Here is a 9,556-nt window from a genome sequence, read left to right as displayed (position 1 = left end):
GTGTGTGTGTGTGTGTGTGTGTGTGTGTGTGTGTGTGTGTGTGTGAGAGTGAGTGAGTGGCAGGGAAGGGGGGTAGCTGCCATTGACTTTGACCATCAAGAGATACAATGGCCATTGTGGCTCCTGAGGGAATTAACGCGTTATTGTGAGTCTGTTTAAAATAAAAATGTTCATGTTATCTCTAATGTGATCCTGTTTAAAAATGCCATTCATTTGAACATGTTGTAATTTTTATCAACTTTGACAGACTAATCTGTGTCAGTGGACATGCTCAATTCTTTCCGAAAGCCAGACAACAAGAGAGCCAAGACCACGTGGTGGAGTGAGGATGCTGTTTTGTTTTGTTTTCAAGAAGACATGAAATTTGAGTCTTTCACTTAAACTTTGAAATAGCCATTGAACAGCTCTCATTAGACCTTTTTCAGATTAAGTGGGAGTGACTTCAATTTCATGTCTAGTTATTGTCTTAATCATAATAATCATAATCATGTTCTATTCTTTTCTGCCCTGCTATATTCTAAACTTGCAATGAGACGCAGAGACCCAGCACAAGAGCTTGTTATTAGAAGAATAGAAGGACCTCAGACGCAGCATTAAAGTATAGTTGTATAGTCGGTAAAAGCTGTATTTGTCCTTCAACGAGAGCCAAAACACACCCACACACAGATGAAGAACTTACAAAGGGGCAGTATTCAATACTTGCAGATGGACCTCTTCACATACCCTTATCCCAACTTAGAGAATATGTATTTGCTGCCCCCTGTTGATCAATAAATGTATGACAGTCTCTCACGAGTGTTGCTTCTAGTGGACAACACACAGAAACAGCGCTGATTTTGAGTAAAATAACAAGGAAGAAGAAGTCCGTAGCTTTGTTGAAGAACGTTCTACTTTACTTCCCATAAAACTGACCTGTCAAACAGGTGGAACTACATAACATTGAAAATGTCTGAATTCCATTCAGGTGTGCTATCACTATTATAGTTTCGGGCACACCTAAATGGAATGCAGCCATTGCTAATGTTATTAGGCTAAAGCCTTTGTTTTCCCTGGTTTGACAGGTCAAGACAGGCCACTTTACTCTCAGAAAACAGTGTAGGCACTGTGCATGACTCATGTCCACAAGTCAGCTGGTTTCATCGGAGTTTATCCAGGCCAACAAGCTGTGTTTAGCTTCTTGTATTACCTCTCATCCATTGACTGTATACAAGAAGGTTTCATAAGCGATGTTGGACCGACTGACAAGATAGTTCCCTTTCCATTCTTATCCCCGCTAGTGGAATACACCGTTTAGCACAGTGTAACACCATGAGACCATAACACCTCATCGATTAGACTACAATCGTAAGTAAATAACAGAGGCCTCGGGAAAACAATAAAGCAATTCATGTATCGCGTTTTACTATTGAGCCTGTAAAACAGAATTTGAGCAAAACCGGAAGTATGCTACACTGTATTATCTTGACTCATCTGTGCGTTTCCGCTCACCCCTCACTCCGACCAATAATTGGAACCGGCGGCATAGCATCCTCCAGGGCCGATGGAGTTCGCGGGAAACCGGTTGTAGTCGAGATACAAAAGCGTAATTTGGCCCCAGATTACACAACCTCCTTTTACACTAAATCAGTGTGTCGTTAATCGACCCATTTCAAACTGTCACGGTTAAAAACCGAGTAGTGACACAGCTCAGAATCGCTGTCTTTCAAGAAGTGCTGCCCTGTCTGCTATGCTAACGTCGGACGTTTGTTAGCTAGGTAGTCTCATTGGCTAACCGGAACATTGTGCTTCATGCGACAGGACACAGAAGATACTGCTGACTAGAAAGAGACAAAGGGCTGCCGCTGTCAGACACGAACAGACTGTTAACATGTTCAACTTAGACCGTTTTCGTTTTGACAAGAAGGCAACGACGATAATAGATTTAGACCAGGATAACGGGTCTAAAAGCCCAGAGTCTGAGAAGGAGAACAAGCCAGGTAACTAGCAGATGCTAAGCTATTTTACGATGCTGTTAGCCAGATGTGTCACGTATGCTATCATTAGCAGTAGTTAAGTAGCAGGGTTTTTATCAACATGCTGTGTTTTGCTGCAGGTCAGAATTACTATTTCCTACAGTAATATTTGGGTGACCCCCAATGGAACCAAAACTCACATAGTTTCTGATGTAAATTGCATTTCAACTTCTTAATCACTACAGTGAGATTGTGTGCCTTTGTTGTAGCTGGGAAATATTGGTTAATCCAAATATCACAGCATTTTGAAGTCAGTGTGTCAATGTCAATAATGTGAAGGTATTTTAGAAATGGCCCTTGAAGCTTTGAGGCAATGTCACTCTACTCTCTATCATTTAATATCAGGAAGAATATACTCTCGTTGTTTATAAGTAGGTCAAAAAGAGAGGTGTCTGGCACATCTCAGCATTTTATACAGGATCCCAAAGCCTACCAGAGTTCTGGTCATTGTCCTCAGCTGTCACTCTCCTTGCCCCCACTTGTAACATAGACGCTTGCATTCAAATTGTAAGTAAGGCTTTCTTAAAGTCTACAGTATTTGAATGTCATGATGAGGACATATTTTCATATGTCATGACAGCAGCAGGACATCGACACATGCCAGCCAAACCCAAGTAGCCGCAAACCTTGCAAATGATACATGAACACATTTTGAAATGCATTCCCCTCATCTTGCATCTGATACTGCAGCGAATGCATCAGCTAACTTGTTTTTAACGATTTGCTGTCTAGCTCAAATGAAACCGGTCAAAGCCACACCAAAGTCCCATGCCCGAGGAGTGGTTTTTGAGGAAGTCATTACAATAGACTTGGAGGAAGATGAGCTCCTCTCTGAAACAAATACCAAAACAGCATTAACCAGCAAGTCCAAGTAAGTGTAAACTGAAAGAAAAACATTTTTCACATTCATGCTGAATCACACTGCTTGACAATATTGTTGTGTGTCTCCTACAGGTATCCCACAGGGAAGTCATCCAAAAACGTGGCATTGGATCACACAGATGAGGACGACGACGACGACGAAATGGATGAGAAAATGAACACAATACTGGAGATGTTTCCTCAGTTGACGAGGACGGAGGTGCTGGAAGTGAGTCGAGATAAGAGGCGTTGCAACTTCTCACTGTAGAACACTTTAGCATGGAAATCCCAAGACAGCTTGCACCATCCGTATTGATCCGTTAGTCAAAACTATCTTGATTGGTGTTACTGACATGATTATACACCGACTTTAGGCTCACATGTTATCATGATTAAGTATTTAATGGATCTAACAGCCAGCTATAATCTGGACACTGTTCATAAAACACAATCCCTTTTAAATCTCCTGTTTTCCTCTGTTTAAATCATTTTGTTTTGTTCCATTTCCAGGTCATTGGGAGCACAAGCACAACGGAAGGTGCTGTTGCTGCATGCCTTTTAAAGTTTGGCAATAAAGAAGGTAAATAGTAACTTTGTTATTAGCACATTAGCTTAGTTTATAATCAGAGAAATTTTTTTTGTGTTTATAACGTGTTCAATCATCTTCGGCTCATTCTCGGTACCATGAAGCAAATTCAAAACTAGATACAAGAAATTATTAACGAATTTAATAAGTCGATTCAAATATGGGAAAATGTTGCAGCAAAAGCCCAGTGCTGTGAATTAAAGATTCATACCTACCTAGTTGACTCCCTTTGACCGCACTGTCTTTTGTCTTCTCAGCCCCAGACCAGGGCAGGAAGAGGAAGCAGGACGGATCCAGCAGCTCTCAGTACAGCGGTGAGGTTCAAACCAGCAAGAGGACCAAGACAACAGTGGTGAGATTACTAATGATAACGTCATGGTTTAAAACAACGGCTTAACATGTACATATGTTCAAGAGCCTGACGTTTTATCTTAGAGTACAGCTAAAGCCATTTTAAGTGTTTGTACTGCAATTCGGCATCTTACATCTTTAAATTTTAACGTACTGTAGCTTTTACACTCATCCTACACTGCACACATGCTACTGTTGGGTTTGTTGCTCCTTTATGTCCCAAAAACAAAGGCTTTCCCTTTAATACCAATTGCAAATCTCAGTAAGTTTTAACTTAAGTGGTAAGGTGTTCCCCTCAGCTTTGTATTCACCTCGCTTGTCTTAAAACCAAAAGGTTTCTGTTGAGTACGACGGAGAGCCAAGCTGGGAGAAGCAGGAAGGCATGGTCCGAAGACTACACAAAAAGTTTCCTGACCAGGACAAGGAGGTGAGGACGCACAGACACTTGTCCCTGTCTGTAATGCATGAATCCATTTGACATTCATTTTAAGTCTAATCTGATTCTACCCTCTCAAACTGTTTATACTGTTTATACTACACTGTGTTTGTGATTTCACATGATACAGTATAATGTGATGTTCCACAAGTCAAGCACCAGAAGCCTTGCTGCTTCAAAAAACTCTTGAGCACCCTCAGCTCCCTTTAGTTTTATGACAAATCATGCGGTACTTAAGCCATATTTCCATTTAATATTTTCCTAAAAATAATCAATTATATAACTAAGCTCATTTCCTAAATTCATCAGAACTGTTTAAAGCAAAAACCAATGATGTCCCAAGTCGTGTATTTGTCCAGTGATAATCACTGTCCGTTTACACTGACAACAAGATGGTTGAAATGATATTTCTGATCAGTGTTGAGCCTTGTTTACCGGCTGTTATGAGAAAATAAAACAGCAAAAATGTGTTCAGGGCCGTCATGAACTTCAAATGATTCCTCACCCAAAAAAATGTCTTCACAGCCACAATGAGAAGAGAAAAAGTTGTCTATTTTTGCAAGGCTGTTTCTGGTCACAGTGCATCCTGTATTTTAGCTCTGACTCTTGCTGATGTCTGTCTTGTTGCAGGAGCTGAGGCTGATGCTGCAGGAACACGACTGGAATGTTGCGGATGCTCTGCTGGTTCTACAAATGTTCTCAGACCCAGGTACAAACGCAACAGCTGTCAACTGAATCTAGCCATCTTTTCGCTGACCTCATGTATGTGTGTTCTTAACTGATTCTGACACAGACACAGACTCAAGTTGTTCTTTTTTTTTTCTGTTGTCAGATGATACCAGTGTCAGCTCACCTGACACAGAAGAAAATAAATCAAAGAGTAAAGACAAGTCAAGCCAGGACCGCAGGAAGTTGAAGCACCACAGAGACAGTAAAAGGAGGAGAAATGAACAGGACCACATAGTAATTAGTGAAACAGAGGAGGAGAGTAAAGATGACACGGACGCTACAAACGACAGTGACGATTCAGACTCGGACCACGGTGAAGGTGCAAAAATCAGAAGTAGCACTTCCACTTTGTCTACATGGCTTCCAAAAAGTTCTGACTCGGTATCCTCCTCTTCTGTCAAGAAAACAACTACCTCTTCCTCCCTCAAGCCAGCCTCCTCTTCCTCCACTGCTCAGATGCTGTCCAGATTTGCCAGTGGGACCAGTATAGCTATGAAGCAGGCAGCAGAGAGAAAGAGGAAGGCACGTGCCTCAGACGAACATGTCAGTTCTGAGGAGGAAGATGACGACATTGACGAGGAAGCGGTGAGCAGTGAGTTTGAGGACTCTGACGAAGAGCTGGATTCTAAAGGCGGCATGACGGATCTGAAGAAAGAGATGCTCAATTTCTTCCGGGATTCATCGATCGATGAGCTGTCGCTAATCGCTGGGTGCTCTTTTAAAAAGGCCAAGAAGATTGTGGAACTGAGGCCCTTTGATGGCTGGCAAAGCCTGGTGAGAGAACGTGTGTGTGTGTGTCTGAACAATTGAGACAAAAAAAACATGAAATAGCCATCATGCAGGTGATTCCTTTATGTCAAATAAAACAGTTTGCACAAGTTATCAATGGGAAACGTTGTAAAAACAAAGAGCGCGAGTCGGTCAATCCTGCTACTGAACGCCTGGAAAATGACGCTGTGACCTGTTCTTTTTCAATCGCACTGTATTTACTTATTGAGCGCCCCACACCGCTGTCCTCCGTGTAGAGACGAGACATTCTTGACAAGCTATTGAATAGCAGAACGCTTCATCTACTGACATACTATCTCACCTCATGTTTTTTTTTCATTTACCAAAGGTCTATCTGTCAACAGAGAGTAAATGTTATCTGTTATGGTGCATAATAATTATGACAGGGTGTCATGTTGCAATAATAGGGCACTGAAATATTTACTATCTTTGTATAAACCAAACTCAACGACTGTGGAGTAATTCAGTGATTCTCAAACATGTCCCTATCCACTGTCTTTCAATGACTCTACTACTAATAGATTGTGCAGAAGAAGTCAATGGATTCTGTCTCGGTCCTCAACATACTGTGTGAATTCTAACCGTATTCTTTCCTCCTCAGGTCGATGTCTTCATTAAGGACAATGGATTGTCAGACTCTCTACTGCTCGGCTGCAGAGTTGTCCTCAAAGAGCGGAAGGTCGTCCTGGGGCTGATGTCCAAATGTAATACCATTTCCTCTAAAATGGTCAAACAGGTCACCGAGGTGATGGAGAGGGGCACAAGGGCCATGAAACAGCCCGGCCTACTCAACAGCCAGTGAGTGAAATGTACTTTAACACATACTGTAACTAGAAATGTGCACACTCGGCAGAGTTCAGATCTCGGCCAGGTGAGTCTGCGACGACCACGGCTTTAATGATTGAATGAATACAAACCAACAATTTTGCAACCCCCCCCCCTCATTTAGACCGCCAGCGTATCAACGAATCAACATTTTTCACTCTCACGTCTCGTACAACGGATACACTCATTTTCATTCATGCTGCTGTCTGCACCGCTTTACATATCAAGTCTTTTTTTCTGACAATGCACAATGTAAACATGGCACTAAATACATTTATCGATGTTTTGCAACCTAGGTGGAGCAGTGAGCGCTTGGTTACCTACAGTATGTGCTTTTATATGAATGAAGGATCCAAGTCTTTTTCTCAGTCTGTTATTTGTTGTCTTTCAGGTTACAGCTGAAATCCTATCAGCTGATTGGTCTAAAGTGGCTGCTGCTTCTGAATGAGCACAAACTCAGTGGTATCCTCGCCGATGAAATGGTAAGGCACCAAACCTGTGACCTGTGGGAAGTGACGAGGTTCACCACCAACATTCATGAGGTGTTGAGCACAAGGCCAAAGTTAAAAACAAACAAAACGTTTAATAAGCCAAGCAGGACAGCAGGTGCTTACAGCTTGTTTAAGTCCCCACTTGATGAGTGTTACTGCGCCTCCATCAAAGCGGGTGGTTTTGTGTGGATATGTAGCCATCCTGCAGGTGAATAAACAATCAGACAGTACAGGGAAGAAAGAAGTGTACAAGCAGCAGAGAGTTAGAATTGTTGCCATAGCCCCAAGACGGTGAGAGAAGCATGAACTTTGGTTTGTATGGTTTAGTAAAGCTGCTGTTCTGTCGAAGTTTGGATTATTGCTGTTTATACTTAAATCTCTTTTTTTTTTGTCTGTCCACCTGGCTCTTTCTCTATCTTTGTGTGTGATATCTGACTGAGTCTGTGTCTCTCTGTCTCTCTCTTCGTCCCTCCTCTCAGGGTTTGGGGAAAACTATCCAGGCTATCGCGTTTCTGGCCGAGCTTTACGAGAAAGGAATACACGGTCCTCACCTCATCACTGTCCCGGCCTCTACATTGGGTAATGATTGGTTTCTATAACAGAGATTCTCTCATCACCTCACATAAACTATTTGCTTGAATTTGCTATAGATACTACCGCGTGTCTATTCAGACTGGGCCTGAACAGCATCTATTTTTTCACACCTTCCTGACATTTCATCGGGTTATTGACCCTTTCACAGCCGACCCCATGATTACATCTTGGTGTTAGCTGGAGGCAAAACAAAGGCAAGACTGTTGGCAAACACGTAATGTATAACACTAGAGTAGCGGGCTAAAGTTACATATCGAAAATGTCATCTTTCTGTGTTGTTTGGTGCCAGAATAGATATCCCTTACATTTGACATGACATATGTGATTCGAGGCTCTAGCGAGCTTCAATATCGGCGGAGCATTTTAGAGATGGAGATAAAACGTTGCTAACAGTTTAGCTGAGCCTTCGGCTAACCTCCACAGCCGCCACGGCTGCTGCACCACAGTGAGGAGCTCATCGCTCATGCTTAAGGCTATAAACTGCTTTTGTTGTTGGAAGAAGGTTGAACCCAAAATACCCCCAAAAAGTGTCAGAGGCATTTTTTTTTCTAGTCCTGTAACGTTATCCGCTCCACTCGTAGTCGCCATCTTTCTCAACTCCGCTGCCTTTTCCACTAGTGGAGATTGACCTCTGGTGGCGCATGCTGTGCACCACAATACATCACATCAATACAGCATCATAGAAAGCGGAGCGTCTGTATGATTTTCAATACAGTCATATTTACAGTCGGACTGTAAATATGACTGTCAAGTGTGTTGAACTTGTTGTAGCTCATTTTCCCTTTGTAATACGAATACTAAATCAAACATTCATCTGTGATTTCTGCTCATTCTGTCTTGCAGATAACTGGGTCAGAGAGCTGAAGCTGTGGTGTCCAACCCTCAAAGTTCTCGTCTATTGTGGTACGACTCCTTTTTCTTCTCTTCACATTGAAACCTCACATTTAGTTTTCCTAACCTGAACCCTGTTATTGATGTAGGAACCTTAAAGGGTAACTTTGCTATTTTTCTACCTGGACCCTTTTTTTACCCACATTTTTGTGACTAAGGGAGACGTCATTTTTTTTACATCGGTCCAGTATTGAGGGATAACGGTGTAACTGTTAACCGTAAAATGAGCTGCGAGGGCAATTGTGCAGCGTCAGTGTATTGTTACGTCTACCTAAAAGTGTTTAGTAAGTGACAGACTCAGATTATTGTGTGTCTGACAACATTATGGAAATAAAACACCCACAGGAACACTGCCAGTGTCCCCCTCCTCTGCCTGTGGCCCCTAGACACTAAAAAACATGTGAAATAAGGTTGAGGTCTTTTCACGGTTTTGAATAGTGTGTACTCGTCTGTTCTACGCAGGAAATGTGGAGGACCGCCGCTACCTCAGACACGACCTCCTCAATGATGACGTTGACTGCAACGTCATCGTGACCACGTGAGCAAACGCACACACCGCCTGCTTTAGTTTTGACAGATTGCAGAGTGCTTGTGACTAACGGGGGCATTAAGAGCCTGAAGCGACTTGTCACCAACGCCTAAACACAAGCTTTTGTTTTATTCCGTTTTGCTGGTGTGATTTGTTTTACAGGTATAACATGGCCATAGGAAACGATAGCGACCGCAGCCTTTTCCGTAAGCTGCCTCTGAAGTATGCTGTGTTTGATGAAGGTCACATGCTGAAGAACATGAACTCTCTGCGCTACCGCCACCTCATGGCTATTAACGTTAGTTCACCGACATTGTGTCATGTATTTTCTTGCACCACCACACGCCTATTTCTGTGGTTTCTTCATATCTCTTATTATTCTTCCTATCCGGAAGTATTGCACCTAACCGTGTAGTCTCTCTCTCTCTCTCTCTCTCTCTCTCTCTCTCTCTCTCTCTCTCA

General features: G+C 42.5%; 1 protein-coding gene across 1 annotated transcript in view; it reads left to right on the top strand.

The window, feature by feature from the left end:
• The first annotated feature begins 1,503 nt into the window (after positions 1 to 1,503).
• smarcad1a (SNF2 related chromatin remodeling ATPase with DExD box 1a) overlaps positions 1,504 to 9,556 on the top strand; it is a 13,653-nt gene continuing 5,600 nt past the window's right edge. Inside the window, exons 1-14 of the mRNA XM_031856605.1 lie at positions 1,504 to 1,976; positions 2,745 to 2,883; positions 2,967 to 3,102; positions 3,384 to 3,453; positions 3,717 to 3,811; positions 4,145 to 4,237; positions 4,877 to 4,955; positions 5,079 to 5,749; positions 6,366 to 6,562; positions 6,981 to 7,071; positions 7,560 to 7,659; positions 8,518 to 8,577; positions 9,028 to 9,103; positions 9,257 to 9,392. Coding sequence (XP_031712465.1) covers positions 1,868 to 1,976; positions 2,745 to 2,883; positions 2,967 to 3,102; positions 3,384 to 3,453; positions 3,717 to 3,811; positions 4,145 to 4,237; positions 4,877 to 4,955; positions 5,079 to 5,749; positions 6,366 to 6,562; positions 6,981 to 7,071; positions 7,560 to 7,659; positions 8,518 to 8,577; positions 9,028 to 9,103; positions 9,257 to 9,392 — 2,052 coding nt within the window. The 5' untranslated portion in view covers positions 1,504 to 1,867. The remainder of the gene's footprint in view (positions 1,977 to 2,744; positions 2,884 to 2,966; positions 3,103 to 3,383; positions 3,454 to 3,716; positions 3,812 to 4,144; positions 4,238 to 4,876; positions 4,956 to 5,078; positions 5,750 to 6,365; positions 6,563 to 6,980; positions 7,072 to 7,559; positions 7,660 to 8,517; positions 8,578 to 9,027; positions 9,104 to 9,256; positions 9,393 to 9,556) is intronic.

This window comes from Anarrhichthys ocellatus, unplaced genomic scaffold, assembly GCF_004355925.1.
Source record: "Anarrhichthys ocellatus isolate YVR2014 unplaced genomic scaffold, GSC_Weel_1.0 scaffold17, whole genome shotgun sequence".
Lineage (NCBI taxonomy): Eukaryota > Metazoa > Chordata > Actinopteri > Perciformes > Anarhichadidae > Anarrhichthys > Anarrhichthys ocellatus.
This window is presented reverse-complemented; position numbering and strand designations above follow the sequence as displayed.